The sequence below is a fragment of the Silene latifolia genome, chromosome 1 (genome assembly GCF_048544455.1).
Source record: "Silene latifolia isolate original U9 population chromosome 1, ASM4854445v1, whole genome shotgun sequence".
NCBI lineage: Eukaryota > Viridiplantae > Streptophyta > Magnoliopsida > Caryophyllales > Caryophyllaceae > Silene > Silene latifolia.
The window spans coordinates 156,546,752-156,566,722 of record NC_133526.1 but is presented as its reverse complement, the minus strand read 5'-3'; the positions used below and the strand labels follow the sequence as shown (position 1 = coordinate 156,566,722).

At 36.8% G+C, this 19,971-nt stretch overlaps 2 protein-coding genes across 2 annotated transcripts; both read left to right on the top strand.

Annotated features, from left to right (window-relative positions):
* Positions 1-1,524: 1,524 nt before the first annotated feature.
* On the top strand, positions 1,525-4,378 carry LOC141585778 (uncharacterized). The gene is made up of 9 exons (XM_074406830.1): positions 1,525-1,593; positions 1,776-1,927; positions 2,006-2,046; positions 2,123-2,210; positions 2,306-2,433; positions 2,530-2,614; positions 2,837-3,151; positions 3,580-3,727; positions 4,223-4,378. Exons 1-9 carry the CDS (start codon positions 1,525-1,527, stop codon positions 4,376-4,378), a joined length of 1,182 nt encoding a protein of 393 aa, XP_074262931.1.
* A 12,167-nt stretch (positions 4,379-16,545) lies between these two features.
* LOC141659014 (uncharacterized) lies at positions 16,546-19,269 on the top strand. The gene is made up of 8 exons (XM_074465714.1): positions 16,546-16,696; positions 16,985-17,145; positions 17,228-17,411; positions 17,670-17,898; positions 18,022-18,169; positions 18,214-18,438; positions 18,547-18,600; positions 18,718-19,269. The coding sequence occupies exons 1-8, from the start codon at positions 16,546-16,548 to the stop codon at positions 19,267-19,269; spliced, it is 1,704 nt and encodes a 567-aa protein (XP_074321815.1).
* The last annotated feature ends 702 nt before the right edge of the window (positions 19,270-19,971 follow it).

The window sequence follows — 19,971 nt, the reverse complement described above, 5'->3', positions numbered from 1 at the left end:
TGTCAAACAACTGCTCACCATCCCCGAACGGATCACCACAGTTTTTAAAACATTTAAACGGGGTCAGTACTAATTACACGATACAAACCAACATGAAGCAAATACCAAGCAGCTCAATCAACACATCAATCCCCAGTCTCCATTATCAATCTCCACACAACTGACTACACACTAAAGTGTGTAGCCCTGCCAGAGTACCCATCGCAATAGATACTCCACACCGCTAGTGGGGGACCGCAGCCGTTCCCACCTAATCCCCACTCATCTCATCCGAGCGATAAACCCATGGTCCTTAATGTGCACATCCCTTCTGTGGCGGGTTCCACAGAAGGCGAATCAAGGGCGTGAAGCCACTCCCGCAAGTGACTCCACTCAGCCAGGGATGCACCCCGAAGATCACAGACAATTAAACAGTAATCACAACACAACCTCAACAACCGTCTGAAACATTCAACAATACAATATCACAACCGTCTGAAACAATCAACAATTACTATCTACAGCACAATCACCACACACATCATGTAACTAATACTGAGTAGGGAAACCCTACCTAGAAAAGCAATCACCACAGACGGTCTAGCAGCTAATCCAAAATGTTCTTCAATACAATCACCTTCTATCAAACACACAATCATACAATCAACATCTAATAAACACAATACTCCCAAAACCCCCAAATTACCCAATTCGGGTTTCAACTAAAATCAATGAAACAATATAAAAATTGTACAAGGATCTTACCCTCGACACGACGAACTCAACGACGTAAAGAACGTGACGATCCGACAACAATAGCCCTTGGGATTTGATGGTAACGCAACGACGTAGATAACGTAACTTCTTTTCTCTTTTGAAAGGTTTTTATAAAAAGTACAAATGTTGAAGAAAGTGATGGAAAGCTTAATATATCTATCACGCGTTACTAACAAAACCCGACTAAAACAACCCGTAAAAGTAACTTACTCAATCGAGTAAGTAACTCACTCGATCGAGTGCCCTTTACTCGATCGAGTGCCATACATACTCGATCGAGTACCCATCAGACAGACTACTGTTTCGTATAAAAACATACTTACTCGACAGAGTAAGCCCCACTCGATAGAGTACCCAAAGACTCGTAAAACCGTAGTATTACAGTTAGGCTACCAAGAAATTTCCGCTTCAACAAGTCTGTTTGTATGGCCTAATTTTCATCATAATATCATAATCATTATCGTTAATTTCCTTGAATTCAATCGGCAAAAAAATAATTGCCGATTTACGATAACAATTCAGAAATGCGATCATGGGCTAACATCCATTCACTCCACATTCCGATGGGCCTTTAATTCTTCAGTATTAACACACCATTACAGAATAATGGTTAAAAAGCAGTTGTAAAGATTGTGGAGGAGTGGAGTAGTGGTTTAGAGGAGTTACCAGCAGTTATACCCATTAATTAGGGCATATGTAACATATATAAAATCAACACAACCCACCAGATTAGTGAACCACATACACAATCAAAAATACTTCATTAACATGGCAAACCATGAAGGTATTCCAATCTCCAGCATCACTCAGAGTACGCCAAGGACAGAGTTAATCAAGGTGCGGGTCATTCTATGTGGCTGAGAACGTCGGATAAGAATCCAACGGTAGTAGAAGGGGTGGAACTCATTCTGGCGGACCAGAATGTATGATGAGCTCTTTTTCATTTTTAAAACTTTTTAATGCACCATTTAAGTTTAATTTAAGAATCAGTTCAACTAAAATAATATTGTTGTCGACAGGGAGATACTGTACAAGCATCAATTAAAAAGAATTTGGTGAAGATTTTCCTGGAATTGCTGAATGAAGGTGACACATACAAGATAAGAAAACTTAACACTTCATCCAACAGACTTGGCTACGACATGGCTACCTTTCATCCATGCAAGATTTGGTTCGAGTAAAGTACACGGGTCATATCAGTTACTATTCTAGACATTCCTCTTTCTGTGCATACTTTTTACACATTCAGGGAGTTTGCTATTGGAGCTATGTCTGACAAACTCTATGTTGGTATGCATCTTTTACTTTATCTCTACCTAAATTTCTAACAAAATTCATTTGAAGTAACACATGTCTTAACTTACAGATGTTATTGGAAAACTTGATCATGTCTACCCATTCAAACTCAACGGAGATGGAACAAAGAGAATGACAATCGTTCTAGAAAACAATGAGTAATACACTTACTATTTATTTAGTAGTGTGTGTAAACAAATTTCATCTTTATAAAACTCAGCATAAGTATCTTATAAACACCATTTTGTTTCAGGAATCAGCAACTGTGTTGTACAGTTTTTGGTGAATATGTTGAGCAAATGACAAAAATTGAGGAAACATTCAAGAACAAAAACAAGCCAACTTTGGTTTTACTGTACATCAAGAGATCCGTGTATAATGGTAAAATATATACTTCACATTTTATGCAATGACACATAAACTTTATGCAAGCATTTTACCTAAATTTAATGGCATATCATGAATACTATGATTTAGGGGAAGTGAGCATATCCACAGCATGGGGAGCAAGTCAAATTTTAGTCAACCCAGACATGATTGAAGTTCATCAATTCAACAAAAGGTAATTATTTAACACCTATATAAATTTCACGTTATTTCACACCACCAGTGGTTTTTTTATTTTGCATACCCGCCCAATTATGAGTTCAAGAACTTAACTTTAAAGTGCAAAAAGATTTAAAAAAAAAATATAGTCCAACTAAAATCAGAGTTCACTTATATTGCCTAATCTGAAAGTGCTTAGCCCAAAAAAATTGATCAAGTTTCAATGTATCCTTACTAGTTTCCCAGCTGCTGAAGTGGAGCAGAATCTCTTTGGTGTTCCAGAAAATGCAGCTCATCATCCTCCCATCCTCGCAAGTGCCAACATCAAGTCATTAGATGAAATTCAGAATTTGACTCAAGGAGGTTCATATGTGACCATGGCGATATTTGTTGAATTAGCTACATCTGGTGTGAGTTGGTTCTATAATTCATGCACGGAATGCAGATTAAAAGTTCAAAAGAAGGACGATGGTCTATGGTATTGTGATAAAGATCGACAAAACAACCCTTCTTTCTCTTTGAAGGGGATTGGGACGAAATCAGCTATTCCAAGGTACAAAATTTATCATTCTAAGATGCTATTTATCATTCTAAGATGCTGATTTAATGATTAACACGGAAATATGTAATTAAATAGAATAGCCGTATATTACATTTAAAAAGAACAATTTACAATAAATAATAACCAATTACAGCAATTTACATTTTACAATAAATAACATCAAATTACGTATGAAAACAGGTTCCAAGTTAAATTCTTTGTGACGTATGAAAACACCAACCTATGTGAATTTATCATATCATTTGGGATGATGCTATGACTAAATTGCTTGGAAAAACAGCACAATAAATACTTGATGAAGGTATTCCTCAACTTAATTGAATTATTATGTAATCATTTACAACATTTTGTCAATATAGCCTCAACATATTTGTTGTTCATTATTGAATTTTCAATCTTGTGCCACCATATGATTTTAGGCCACTTATTGAGAGGGATTTTATTGTCAAAATAAGGGTGACTAAAGACTTTAATATAGAGCAAAAATCAACGTCTTATGGTGTCATATGCTTATGTGATGATCCTCGAACAATATCAAAGTGGAAAAATATACATGCTGCATCAAAGGTATTTCGTTTAAGATACTCTAAATTCTACATTAATTATATACTCCCTCCAATCCAATCCAAACTACCCACTTGCTTTTTGGAGGTCAAACTTTGAAAAGTTTGACCGTTAATCCACATAAAAATATAAAACTTTGAACGATATAATTTACATATTTAGTTGTATTATGAAAATATCTTTCATAAATTATATCTTTTGCAAAAAAAAATTATATACAAAGGAAGAAAAACGCGGTCAAAGTGTCGCCTCGAAGACCACCCAAAAGCAAGTGGTAGTTTGGATTGGATTGGAGGTAGTATATTTTAAAATATTTTACAAAAAAATATAATCTTCATGTTTTGATGCAAACAGGAAAAAGCAATTTCAGCAATTTTACCTCAAGCAAGGATACCAACCAAACTGACTCTATGATGGTGGATCTTTTGAATTCCTTTTAAGTTTAGTAAGCGTCATCCTACTACTTTATGTTTTACTTACAATTACTTCATGCGTTAGGAAAAGTTGAGGGAGTTGAATGAAGATGAACCTGTGACGGAATTCCAAGAGGTAACACCACAGAAAGGTGTTGTGGTAGTGGCTGAAACATCGGACAAATCATCTGCAACAAAACAGCAAGAGATTAAAATGGGAAAAGCTCCAATGGGTCCTTAAAAAACTATTTTTTTTTCTGTTTTGGACTTCTTTATTTCTGTTTTGAACTATGTTTATTTTCTGACTATTTCTTTATGTTTTTGGACCAAGTGTTGGACTATGTATTAAAATTCTATTTGAGGACTTCATTTTATGTCATTTAGGGTAAGTCTCATAGTTATGCTAGGAAATATTAAATAGTTGAATAGCGGACAGCAAAAGCATTTAGATTGGAGCAGCAGCAAATTTGAATGAAGAGCTGAAGGCTAATGCAAAGATGAACTCGGACATTATGCAAGCAATAGGAGGAGCAGTAATAAACTATGAAGATTGATGTTTGCTTAGTATGTTCAATGTATTGTCAACCTATGTAATTTTCTAGGAGTTTAAGCAATATTACATCACTGTTTCGTTCTCACATTATGTAGCATACTCAGATTATTAAGCCAATGTTCTGAACGGAACGACGTGATGTCAATCAGATTTAACGCACTTTCGAAAGATTCCCAAAAAAATTTAGAATGAAGATAAAATTAATGGCAACTAAATGCAGATTATGAAGCACTAATTTACTATACTCGCATAAATTATTACAATTGCAAGTTAAAATGTTGGAAACAAAGCAAATAAATGCAGCCCGGAAACATTGTTAAAAAAACGTACACAATAAAGTATATACGACAAGAAAAAACGTTCACCACTAAAACATATACAACTAAACACAGGTCAACTAAACGCGGCAATAAGACTTTGCATAAAAAAAACGTATACAATACAACAAATACGACCAGATAAAAACGTCCAGAATTAAAACTGATACGACCAACATATTTTGGGTGAAAATATGTATATAACTATTATTATCAAGTAATATCAGGTTATAAACACATACAATATCAATTTGTTAGAAATAATGTACCCTATTAATATCATCTATTTTCTAGACCATAGAATCATTATTAATAGCCAATAGTGCTTCGAAAGCGCATATATGTTCACCTAAAAAAATATCAGTCTAATTTTATATTGCAAACTATGAAATTTTCTAAACCATTTGATTAATGAGTATAAAACTGGACAAATGTAACATTAATAGGTACATAACTCCAAATAATTGCACAAACAGAAATTAAAAAGTCAATTAACATACGGGACGACATGAAGTCTGTCAGATTTAATGCACTTACAAAAATTTCCAGCAGTTAAAATCTGAATTAAAAATAAATAATAATGCCAAAAAACCTGCTGATTTTTTAGTGGAGCAAAAAAAAATAGTTGTACATGTACTGGGAAATATGACAGTTTCTAAGAATAGTAGCATTTAAATCATACATCAGTAAACACCAGGTATTACAGTTACTTCACATAATCTTTGCTATTCAAAACTCCATAACTTTCCCTGAAATTCTGCCATTAAAATCATTCCTACTATAATCAGTACCAATTTTGCGACTATATTTAGCAAGTCAATCGTTCGTGGAATCACAAGGGATGAAAAAAGGACAACTATTGGGATTATAGTCATGGAAAAGGGTAATTCATCAAAATCTGGGAAGAAGAGAAAACAACGTGGAAATCAGCCAGAGAACAGTATGTTTTCTTTATGTTACTTTGAGTTTATTAAAATTGCCTATTAGTTTAACATAAAATAAAAATAGAGGTAAACTTATCTTTTGAAAGGAAAGCGGTACATCTAATAACAAGCTTCAATTGTAGGATTGAAATATTTCCTTGAGTTTTAAACCTGAAATATAAAGTATTAAGATATTAGTACAAGCAAAATAAGCATAATAGAGATTGAGTGGGATCAAACCCATGTGGGTCAAGTCAGGTGGAAACTGATGTGGGTCAAGGTAAGACTCGTGTAGGTATAGTCAGGTAAGACACATGTTGGTCAAGTAAGGTAAAATCCATGTGGGTCATGTAAGGTGAGACCCTTTACATTAGATTTAGGTCAGATCAATTAGATTAGTATAGGTTCAAAGTCTTTCTATTCAAGACTATTCAGGTTGACTCTTAATTGTTTCGATGGTATTAGTGAATTTGGTTTTACTACAATTGCTTATTATTATTATTATTATTATTATTATTATTATTATTATTATTATTATTATTATTATTATTATTATTATTATTATTATTATTTTAATATAAATAAAATTGGATTATGGTAAGAAGACTTATCTTACAAAAGTGCAGCAGTACATCTGATAACAGGCTAATTATGGGATAGAAGTGTTTCCTTAAGTTTTCCCTTGAAAATTAAATCAAAAATACATTTTTTGGTGGAATGTGAATATATTATAAATCTTAAATAGGATAGTTCGTTACAAATTGTCACACCAAACTAGATTTTACAAGTCAACAGACTTCCAAACTAATTCAAAACTAACTAGTCATATGTAGGTTCCCATGGTAGCTTGTGAGCCTTCAATGACCATACTCTATCTTTACACCTCCTTCAAACATCCTGCTTGACTTGCTTGAGTAACACTGAGGGTGAAATCAACAACGCTTCTAGCCTGCAAACATTCCTAGCATACCAGAGATGATACCATGCCGCCACAATAGCAGTGAACACTATCTGCTTCTTCATGAGAGATTTGCATCTCCATTTAAGGCACCAAGCAACGAGGCCAGGTGTAGGGAAGTCAATCTCAAGCCAACCTCGAATAAGATCCCAACAAAGCTGACTGAACTTACATTCATACATCAAGTGCTGATGAGTCTCTAAATGGGACTGGCAGAATAGGCAAGCTCCATCAGTAATAAAACCAAAATTCAACAACCGATCCCTGGTCATGAGCCTTTCTTGCACAACCAACCAGCCAATGAAAGAGTGTTTAGGTATGCTAGTTTGATTCCAGATCAATGGACACCAAGTAACCTTGCTTTGCTGACCACAAAGCCATTGATACCCACTGGAAACAGAATAAATACCATTGTTGTCAATCCATTTTCCATTGAGGTAGCCAGGTTTCATAACATCTCTTATCTGGCAGATTTTGCGCCAAGTCCAGCTAGAGTTAGTAGAAGGGATGTACTCTTGCCAAGACTTGCCTTTCATATAAACATGATCCACCCATTTGATCCATATATGATCAGCTTTGGCTGCTAACCACCATGTATACTTACCTATCACAGCCTGATTCCAAATCCTTGCATTAACAATGTCCAGGCCCCCATATCTCTTCTCACTACATATCTTCTCCCAAGAGACAGCAGGGATTTTCAAATACTGGTCAGAGCCTGACCATAAGTAATTTCTGCAGACCCCTTCAATCCTATTAATAACAGTAAGAGGGATTACAAAAACTCTAGTCCAAAAAGTATGCAGCTGAGTCAGAACATCTCTAATGAGAACAAGCCTACCTACATAGCTAAGCTTTTTTGCCCCCCATCCCCTGATTCTACTGACCACTTTCTCCACCAATCTAGTGCAATCACCTACCGCCATTCTCTTATAAGATATTGGAATACCCAAGTAACGAAAAGGGAACACTCCAGCTCTAAACCCAGACAGCTGCAAAATATAATCCACCTCCCCTTGAGCCATACCATTAAAATAAATCTCAGACTTATCAGTATTCATGACAAGCCCAGAAGCTGCAGAGAATGTAGCAAAGACTCTAAGAATAATAGAGATAGAGCCTCTGTCCCCTCTACAAAACATCAATAAATCATCTGCAAAACATAAATGGGTCAGCTTCAAAACCCTACAGAGAGGATGGTAATTGAACTCCAACTTGCTGGTAACCACATTAAGAACCCTACTAAGATACTCCATACCAATGGTAAAGAGGAGGGGGGACATAGGATCTCCTTGTCTTAGCCCCCTCTTCCCCTGGAAATACCCAAAATTAGACCCATTGAGAAAAATAGTGAACCAAGGTGTAGTCACACACTCCATAATCCATCTTATCATCATATCAGGGAACTTCAAAGCATGGAGCATTTGCTCAATAAACCTCCACTCCACAGAATCATAAGCTTTCTTCAAATCTACCTTCATGATACACCTAGGGGAACATGTTTTCCTCTTATATAACCTCACAAGATCATGGCAAATTAAGATATTGTCCACAATATCCCTCCCCTTAATGAAAGCACTTTGTGTTTCAGAGATAATAGTGGGTAGGACAAGAGCTAACCTATTGCAAATCACCTTAGAGATAACCTTATAGACCACATTGCAGCAAGCAATGGGTCTAAAATCAGCAACAGACTCAGGTCTAACTTTCTTAGGTATGAAGGTAAGTGTAGTTGCATTAATCTGTTTCAACATCTTTCCAGACTTAAAGAACTCCAATACAGCATCTACCACATCAGTACCCACAATCTCCATGGCATCTTTATAGAATTGGGAAGTATACCCATCAGGCCTAGGCGCCTTGTTAGCAGGAATATCTTTCAAAGCAGCCAGGACCTCCTGACCAGAAACCTCCCTGGTCAGTTCAGTACTTTGTTCCTCAGAGACCACCCTCCCTGTCTGAACAGTAGGGATGTGAACATCCTTAGTTCTCTTACTAGTCCCCAGCAAGTCCTTGTAGTAGTTGACAAAAGCAAGTTCAATATCTTCACTCTGGTTGTACTGATTACCATTCAAATCATGAATAGAGAGAATTTTATTCTGCAATCTTCTGGCCTTGATGATACTATGGAAATAAGAAGTATTATCATCCCCTTCAGCCATCCACTGAGCCTTAGCTTTCTGATTAAGGAAACTTCTCCTAGCCTCTTGCAATAAATGGAAGCTAGCACATGCTGCTTGTGCTTCAGCTTGGACATCCAGATTCAAGGGGTCCTCATGAAGCTTCTTTTGCATAGAGTACATGTACATTTGAGCCACCTGAGCAGATGTCTCAATGTTAGCAAAAGCACTCACATTTAGCCTTCTCAAAGGGATCTTAAGCATTTTTAATTTCTTTACAAGCTGGAACATCTTGTACCCCTCAACATTAGTATCCCAAACCTCCTGAACTGTCTGTAAGAAGTCTGGATCTTTCCCCCACATGTTAAAATATTTAAAGCACCATTTCCTTCTACTTCCACTAGCAGTCAAAGAGATAGTGCATGGGCAATGATCAAACAGCCCTTCAGGATGAAACATAATAGTGACATCAGGGAATTGTTGAATCCACTTATCATTGCTCAACACCCTATCAATTCTACTAAACACCATATAACTTGGCTCATGCTTGTTATTCCAAGTAAAGAATGCCCCTTGTGCAGGAACATCCACCAGTCCACAGTCAGCCACACATTGTTGAAAATCTCTTATCTCATAATTAGAAACTTCAGACCTCAACCTCTCATTTAGAGCCAAAACGTTATTAAAGTCACCCATTACAATCCAAGGCCCATTAACAGCATTGTGCATTGCAGTCAAGGACCCCCATAAAGGCACCCTATCAGGTACCCTATTGAAACCATAAACAACAGATAACCACCAAACATGACCAGTCTGCAGAGAGGTGATTTTTGAGTGGATCACCTGAGCTTCACACCCTAAAATAACAACACTGAAGATAGCAGAATCCCAAACAAGCCAGATCCTACCACCATCATGCACATTATTATTATGAACTACCTCCCAATGAGCACCAATACCCTGATGAACTTTATTTATAGAACCAGAACGAACCCTAGTTTCTAAAAGACCACATAACCCTAAATTATTAGTATGCAGAAACCTCTTAATATCAGCCTGCTTATTCATACTATTCATACCACGTACGTTCCAGAACTCTATGCTACCCATTTTCAATTGTAGTAAGGTCTCCTTCCATTGCCCCTTCAAGGACTTTAGTATAATGAACTGACTGTTCCACCACCTCCATGAAAGTTCTCCCCCCACTACCACTAATGCCCCCTTGCCTGGTCATTTTAGTAATAATCCTAGCAGGAGTGAAAGAGTTAAACACAGTAGGCATAGGAGTGACCAAACCTTCAAATCCCCCACTAAAGATCTTGGTTGGCATAGTCCTGACCTGTCCTGTTCCAATCACAGGTTCAATCACAGGTTCAGACACAGGAATAGCATCCCCAGTTGGGGCATCAACCACAGGATTAGCAACAATAGGGACCTGAGTAGAAGGCACAAGTTTTTTTGGAACCCAAACCTTCCTAGCTGGCCTCTTCTGATTCTTCCTGCAGTCCCTAGCATAGTGCCCCAAGGCTTTGCAATCAGAGCAAACAATAGGTCTCCACTCGTAATGCACTATTTGCCTCTGAACTTCACCCAATTCATCAAGAAACTCTATGGCATCAGGCAAAGCATCCCCTACTTTAACCTCAACCATGACCCTAGCATGACCCAAAAAGTTTTAAGAGTAGTATTATTGTCACATCTTACAGGCTTGCCTACAAGTGCTGCGATTTTCAGCAAAGCATTCCCCCAAAACTTCAATGGGAGGCCATAAAACCGTATCCAGATAGGGACCATGTCAACAGCTTCCTTAATCATTTTACAATCCGGAGTCCATTCCTTGACAACCACAGGTTTATTGTTAAAAAGAATATTGGTCCAGATTGCAGCACACGAAGCTTCATCTCTTCCGTCTTAAACCTCACCAAAAAAGTACCATTCGAATTAAAGGATAGTTGATCATAATCAGTATAACCCCATACTCTCTTAACAAAGCCATCAATGACCTTAAAAGGGGGGTTGGCTCCTAGCACATAGCAGTAAATCGCAGTAGACCAAAACTTCAACAAAATACGGTTCGAGTGGGGTGAAACCCATGTGGGTCACGTCAGGTGGAAACCGAAGTGGGGTAAGGTAAGACCCATGTCGGTATAGTCAGGTAAGACACATGTTAGTCAAGGTAAGTAAGACTCATGTGGGTCATGTAAGGTGACACCCTTTACATTAGAGTTAAGTCAGATCCATTAGCTTATTATTTTAATATAAATAAAAAAGAAATCGGGTAAGATGACTTATCTTACCAGATTCCAGTTGTACATCTCATAACATGCTTCAGTTATAGGATAGAAATGGTTACATATGTTTTCCCCTGAAATTGAAATAAAAAAGACATTAGTACATGATTCAATTAGCTGAAGCTTAAGTGTTTTGACGGTATTAGTTAATTTGCACGGTATTACAATTGCTTATGGTCAACCGGAACATAGAGTTGAAAGGCGTGTTTAATGCCCAGTTGGGTTAGGTCAACCACTTAGGGTTGGGTTAGGCCAACCCATGTTGGGTTAGGTTAGGTCATTGGGTTGGGTCGGGTTGGGTCATCCCATGATGGGTTGGGTTGGGTTAGGTCAACCCATGATGGGTTGGGTTGGGTTAGGTCAACCCATGTTGGGTTAGGTCAACCCATGATGTGTTAGGTTGGGTTAGGTCAACCCATGTTGGGTTCGGGTTCGGTTAGGTCAAAGTTGGGTTGGGTTAGATCAACCAATGTTGGGTTCGGGTTTGGTTAGGTCAACCCATGTTGGGTTCGGGTTGGGTTAGGTGAACCCATATTGGTTTGGGTCAGTCAGCTATGGTTGGGTTTGGTCAAGTCTGGTTAGGTTCATTCACTTGAACTGACATGGGATTGATCATGTCAACACAGGTTGGGCTGGGTTTAGTCAAGTAAGGTTTAATTAGGTAAAACCATTTAGGGATTGGGGGAGGTCAGACTGGATTGGGTTGGGCCAGTTTAGGGGTGATTCAGTTTGGGTAAGGTCGTACCCAAATTGGGTTGTTCAGGGAAAACCCAATTTAGTATGGCTTAGGTCAAACTGGATTGGGTTGGGCCAGGTCAAACATAATTGTGTTGGGTCAGGTGGCATAGAATTGGGCTATGTTAGACGCAATTGGATTCGTACACGGTTTTAATTTCTGGACGTAATATTTAAAATTATAAAAAAGTGAATCATTAATTTCTGCAGATAAATTTACAAATATATCATATTCATTCTTTGAAAATACCAAAAGACGTCCCAAAATACGATTACTGTGACAGTATGGAATTCCAATCAATTGATCTAAGGTTTTTATTAGTCAAAACACCATTAAGCATCATAATTTTTTACATGTTTGTTAAAAAAATCTCAAAACTGATCGATGTCTTTTGTTAAGTGTTTAAAACCATATATCTATGCCTTTCAATTTGAACATACAAATTAAGTAATATTTTCAAATGACTTCAATCATATGAAACTACAAATTAAATAGCCAATTTATTTTAATTAATTAATTACAAAGTCCATATGTGATTAACTAAATTAAACAATTTACTAATTTATAATGACCCTCTAAATCTGTTTATTTTGAGCAGTAAAATAGACAGAAAATTTGCAACAAATTCCGCAATTTTTAAATTTTTACTAATCAACAATAATACCCCATATTTAATTATTTTGAGCATTAAAATCGACATAAACTTAAAATGTGTCCATCTTAGATCTACGTTTTTTTCAACTAAAAAAGCTTAAATGCATAAAAAAATCAAATTAATTTTACATAGTTGAAGAACATTTGTTTGAAATTAACAATAAAATAAAATTTTAAATTTTAAATCATAGATCTACGGATTTTTCACCTAAAAACGATATATTCCATACAAAAATCAAATTAATTTTATATATTGATAGAAAATAGGACCCTATTTATTTGGTAAAAAATAGGACCCTACTTTGACGGAAATTATGTTGGAAATTAACTTTGCATGTCATTAAAAAGATGGTGAAAGTAAGTTTGTTTACCTTATTCATCTTCAATCTTGATCTCCATTTTTTCATCGCACTTCAATTCTTCACCATCATATTCCCAACCTTCATCTTTAACCATTTCAGGATGACCTTCATCTCTAACAATTTGAGGACGACCTTCATCTTTAAACATTTGAGGATGGGTTTATGATAGATCCATTTTTTAGCCATGCAACGGGGTGAGAGGGAGGCGGAGTGACTGGGGGAGAATGAGATGTTGATTGAGAGGATAAGGGAGGCGGAAATAGGATGTTGATTTAGAGGATGAGGTGATGAATGGCGAAAATAGGATGTTGATTGAGAGTTTAAGGGACATGAATTGATGATGGAGGCTGAAATGGGAGAGATTAGATGATGAGGGAGGCGGAAATAGGAGAAGGCGGAATAGAGAGGGTTAGGTTATGATGATTGTGGTGTTTATATACCAAGTATTTAGGGTTAGGATGAGTGTGTTTGGGTCTAACATTATATGGGCTGTTTCTTAAACAATTGGTTACTTCGGTCCATTTCACATAGTCCAACATGTTAACATTATACTCCGGATCATTGGGAAGTTTATGGTATGATGGGCCAGCTTAATGTTTGATGTTTTTGGCCCATTTCAGTAACGCAATTGGCCCATATTAGTTTACTCGGCTTTATATTGTTTTATAAACGCCTCATATTATCATATTAACATTTTCGATTTTTACATTTTCATTTGTATAATTTATCATTTAATTTATATTTGCACATTATAGTTGATTCGAGTCAACCGACAAGACGAGATATTTGTGACGCAACTCAACATCCAATGTCAAATACCCGTCCTCCGCTCTCTGACATTACAAATGGTACTACGCTATTTTTATGATATTTACAATTTATTACGTATTTATATAATTTAAGGAAAAACATTTTTAAATCTAATCTCTGCAAATTAATTTTCTAATACGTGATTTTTTTTTTAAACTCGCAGTTTCCCAAACCCCAAGTCAAAATACGAGAAGACATGTAGGTGAACAGAACTCAATCACATTACGATCAAGTAATGTAATTTTTAGCCCTCTGTCATCACCTCCCGATGCTCTCATTCTAACGCCTGATCAGTTAGGGGCGAAAACGGCCAGAGAGAAAAGGAAAACGTTTTCAACTAAAAAACGTACCGGTAATGTTAGTAATGTCTTTTCTCAATTGAGTCCCCCTACTACACCACTTAGCTCCACCACTATGAGTATATATCTATCTCTATTTGTTATATGTTATTGTTCGTCATGTGCAATATCATATTCATTCATAATTGTTTTTAATAACGTGATTTAGGAGGAATATGTAATCCAACAGACGTGGTTGAGCGATTGGTAAGAGACCTATGTGCTGAGTATGGTGAATCTTTAAATGAAGTTCTTCCTTCTATAACTCCAAATGAAGAAAGCCCAGGTCGGTATGTAATAAATTCATCCTATTCACTTGGAGAATGTTCACGATTTCAACAAACCTCATCCGTTGACTTAATTAATGACAATAAGTATATTTTCAAAATTATTATTCCGGCTTTGAGTCAGTCACTAAATGAATTTGTAAATAATAATTATTATGTATAAAATTTTAACGTAGAATTTATTTTTTACAAGATTGGGAAGGATATTGGGATATTGGAGATCCAGATTATGAATGTGAAAAATGTAGGGCGCAAATGTGGTTCGAGGAGAGAAAACAAAAAAGTCGTGGTACAAGGCGCCCTAAATTTTCACTATGCTGTTCGGACGGCAAAGTTGTTCTTCCATACTTACATGAGCCACCTGAAATCCTTAAGTCTATTTTGAAAGGACAACATCGGTTTAGCAAGCATTTTAGAGAAAACATCAGAGCTTATAATTCGATGTTTTCCTTTACTTCTATGGGTGGTAAAATTGATCATGCCATCAATCAAGGTAGAGGTCTGTACACTTTTCGGATGGGAGGTTAAAACGTTCATCGAATAGGTACTTTAGTCCCGCCTGCAGAGTCAAGCCCTAAGTTCTGTCAATTGTATATATACGACACTGAAGAAGAAGTCTATAATCGTAAAACCGCCATCAGGTATCTATATTAATTTCTCTGTTATGTATAGTCGGAATTCATTCAATTTGTTTCCATTTTACTTTATAATTATCTATTTTTATCGGAAAAATATTGAATTCAATTTTCTTTTTAAAAAATGCAGACCCAACGATCCCTCCAGGTTTAACGATGATCTTATACGGCTGTTAAAAAATATGATTGACCAATACAATCCTCTTGCTAAGATGTTTATGATGGTTAGGGATAAATTGTCTACAGATAAAGACAGTGAAGTGAGTATCAGGCTTATTTCCAGAAGAGAAAAAGATGGAATAACATATAATCGTCCAACGGTTTCGGAGATTGCGGCTTTTATTTGAGGGGGATATCGGTGCAAATATGGATAAAAGAGATATTATTGTAAAGAAGTCATGTGGTGGTTTGCAGTGGATATTTGAGTTACACCCACTATACACTCCACTCTAATATCCTCTCTTATTCTTATCCGGGGATGATAGTTATCGGTTAGGTATCCTACACAGCGAAGCTTCTATTGGGGTTAGCACGAGCGATCAACCGCGTGAGGAAACAACGTGTCGGGAGTGGTTTGTCTATTGTCTACAAGACAGATCACCCGATATTGAATTTCCAACGTTATTACTATCTGGAAAGGCATTCCACCAGTTTTTAGTTAATGGTTATATGATGGTTGAATCACATAGGCTCAATTACATTCGTTTTAACCAAGATCGACTTCGGGTTGATAATTACAAGAATCTTTCAAATGCTGTTGGGAGAGGAGACATCAAGCACCGGTGCTCGGTATATTGTCCCTGCTACTTTCCCAGGTGGTGACAAGGGGAAGAAAGTGAATTATCTCGATATCATAACTATTTGCAAGTGGTTCGATTATCCAAATTTATTCATTACATTCACGTGTAATCCCAAGTGGCCGGAAATAATTCGATTCGTTACTAAAAGAGGCTTGAGATCGGAGGATCGTCCAGATATTTTATGTCGTGTCTTCAAAATAAAGCTCAATGAGTTGATAAGGGATTTAAAAGATCGACACATTTTTGGAAAAGCTAGAGCAGGTACACATTAAACTTAACCGTTTTATTTAAACCATTATTTATCGGTCAACAGTACCGTATATAATCTAATGCATTTCATATATTTATTTTGAAATGGTATATACTATTGAATTTCAAAAGCGTGGTCTGCCACATGCTCATATACTATTGTTCCTACATCGAGAGTACAAGTTCCCTTAAGCTACAGATGTCGACAAAATCATATCTGCCAAGATTCTTGATCCGATTAAGGAACCTATCTTACATGTTGTTGTTTGTGAGTACATGCTCCACGGCTCGTGTGGTAAAGAAAAAGTTATCATCGCCGTGTATGGTCGGGGAAACTGCTTAAAACATTACCCAAAGCCGTGTACTGAAAGAACAATGGTTGACGGTGGGGGTTATCCTATATACAAGAGAAGCAAGAAAGGAGTTAGGGTGAAAAAGGATGGTGTTCCTCTCGGCAAAGAATTTGTCATTCCATATAACTCTCAGTTGTTATTGAAATATCGGGCTCATATCAACGTCGAATGGTGTAATAAATCTCGATCGATTAAGTATCTCTTCAAGTATATTAACAAGGGCTCTGATCGAGTTACGATGCAGTCATCTTATATGCGTCGCAATGAGGAGGATCCTGGCCGATTTGTTGAGATTAAGAGGTTTTACGACCGTTGATATCTATCTGCTTGTGAAGCTGCTTGGAGCTTATTTGGTTTTGAAATTCATTATAGGACTCTTGCTGTTGAAAGGCTGCAGTACCACCTTCCAGATGAGTAGCCTGTTGTTTTTGATGATGATGATTTCATTGACGACGTTGTAGATAAATCATCGATGGGAGTATCACAGTTTTTGAATTGGATGGGCTGCAACAGTTCTGAACAACGGGATATGCAGGTTGCAAAAGAATTGTTATATTGTCAATTCCCAACTAAATTTGTTTGGAAGAAGAAGGAGCGGCAATGGAGTCTTAGAAAAAAAAAGGTTTACGATTGTTAGGTTAGTTCACGTCCCACCAAACTGCGGAGAGCTGTATTTTATGAGAATCATGTTGAATCACGTTAAGGGGCCCAAGTGTTTTAAGGACATCAGGACCATTGACGAAGATGTCTGTCCGACATTTAGAGAAGCGCGTTACAAATTGGGGTTAATTGGTGATGACAGAGAGTATATTGATGCGATAAAACAAGCTGCAGATTGGGGGTCTGGATTCTACCTTCGGAACCTTTTTCCGACTTTATTACAGTCTGGTACTTTGTCTATGCCGACCACAGTTTGGGAAGAAACCTGGCAGCTTCTTTCCGACGATATCCTTTATAGGCAACGCAAACTTCTTAAAAATCCAGGCTTGTCTTTTATATCACTCTACTTTTATGGCTCCCTTGATTAGAAGAAGTTTTTAATAACGGGTCATTTGTTTACTTTTTCACTCTATGTCTCATTATATTTATACTTCTGCAACATCTATTTGTCGATCAATAATATATGCACCTTTTTTCCTATATCAGCCTTACAACTAACTGATGAAGAATTGAAAAATTATGCTCTTATAGATATTGAAAATTCTCTTCAATTAAATGGGAGTAGCTTAACTAGATTTCAAGGCATGCCTCTTCCAGATTCTTCAACAACATCACACCATCGAAACACGTTAGTAATGGATGCATTATCGTACGACCAACAGTCACTGAGGGAAGAAAATGAGCGTCAGCTATCTTCAATGACTGATGAACAAAGGTCGGTGTACAATGAAATAATGGACGCTATTTTAAATAATAGAGGAGGGGTGTTCTTTGTGTATGGATGTGGCGGAACTGGGAAGACATTCATTTGGCGTTCTTTATGTGCTGACATATGAAGTAAGGGAAAAATTGTTGTAGCAGTTGCATCAAGCGGAATTGCAGCAACCTTGATACCTAGTGGTGTAACAGCTCATTCGAGATTAAGCATTCCGCTCAACGTGAATGAGGACTCTAGTTGCTCTCGAATTAAGCCTGGCAGACTGGCAGTGATTTAACTTAACTTTTGATAAGGGTCAAACTCATAATATAGGATGAAGCACCTATGACTCACAAACATAGCTTTGAGGCTGTTGATAAAAGTTTGAAAGATGTAATGCGCGTTGTGAACGAGAGAAATGTCGAACTACCGTTTGGAGGTAAGGTGGTAGTATTCGGGGGAGATTTTCGCCAAACTCTACCGGTTGTCTCCAAAGGAAGTAGAGCAGACGTTGTGCGTGCATCTCTTTGTTCATCGTATTTGTGGCCTTCCTGCAAGGTATTCTTCCTTAATTACCATACCAATATATATGTCTAACAACGTTATTAGTTACAACGTTTTTTAAAAATTAAATATATAAACATGATAACATTTGAATTTGTCCAGGTGCTTAGACTGACAAAGAACATGCGTTTGCAAGTTGGAAGGACAAGCGACAATGTTGACGATATAAGGAAATTCTCGGAGTGGATCTTGGAAATTGGAGATGGTTTAGCGGGCGGTGAAAATGACGGGGACGTCGATCTATAATTCCTAGACGACTTACTCATTCAACAGGTGGCAGATCCGATTGCATCAATAGTAAATGTCACGTATCCGGATCTACAAAGCCAGTTGTGGAACCCAGATCACCTCCAAGAAAGGGCAATCCTCGCCCCTACTCACAAGATAGTTGAAGCGGTAGATGACTACGTGTTATCGAAAATCGATGAGGATGAGGTTATATATCTAAGCTCCGATGAAGTTTCTAACGATGATAGAGGCATGGGTGACCCTGACCTTCATTCTACCGAATACCTCAATAGTATCAAATGTTCCGGACTCCCGAATCATCAATTGAAGTTGAAGGTAGGTGATATGGTGATGCTTCTCAGGGACATTGATCAATCACGCGGTTTATGTAATGGTACACGATTAATTGTGACTGATTTAGCGTCACACGTGATTAGATGTACGGTTTTAACAGGTAGTCATAAAGGTGATCACGTGCATATTGCTCGACTAACACTGACTCCGTCGGACTCCATTAAATTCCCGGTACGTTTTAGCAGAAGGCAATTCCCCATCGCGGTCTGTTTTGCCATGACTATAAACAAAAGTCAAGGATAATCTTTATCTCAGGTCAGCATCTACCTTCCAAGACCATTTTTTAGTCATAGACAACTTTACGTAGCGATTTCCAGAGTTACAAGAAAAGAAGGTTTGAAACTTTTGATTTGTGATAGTAATAAGGTTACATCAAATACAACAACTAATGTAGTCTACCATGAAATTTTCCAATAGTTGGAATGATGTTAGACCATTTTCGTTAAGTCTGCAGTTATGTTTCTTCAATTTGATTGTAAACCCTTTTCAAATTTTGACAATTATTTCCATTTTATATCGATATTTATAGTGTTTGCTTTTTATTATTTCCCATACATTGCATTTATTATATACTATATACTATGTTTCATGTTACAACACCGAATTTGTGTGTTAATATCACATATTTTAAACATGTGCAAGTTTCAATCCCTTGCAAATTTAGCACGTGTTTTACTCTATTATCAATATAAAAGAAATAGAATATAAAATATTCATGTATATTACTTAACATTCTTTAAATATTTACTGACTATAAAGTCATACCCGTGCAAATTGCACGGGTTGAAAACTAGTTGAATATGGAGAGAGAAAACTGAAAATTTGGGAGTTGAAATAAAATGGATAAAATGGTCATTTCCGTCCATGAAAAAATAAAAGTGTAAAACCCATTTCCGTCCATGAAAAAATAAAAGTGTAAAACCTGTCCATAAATGAACATCACCC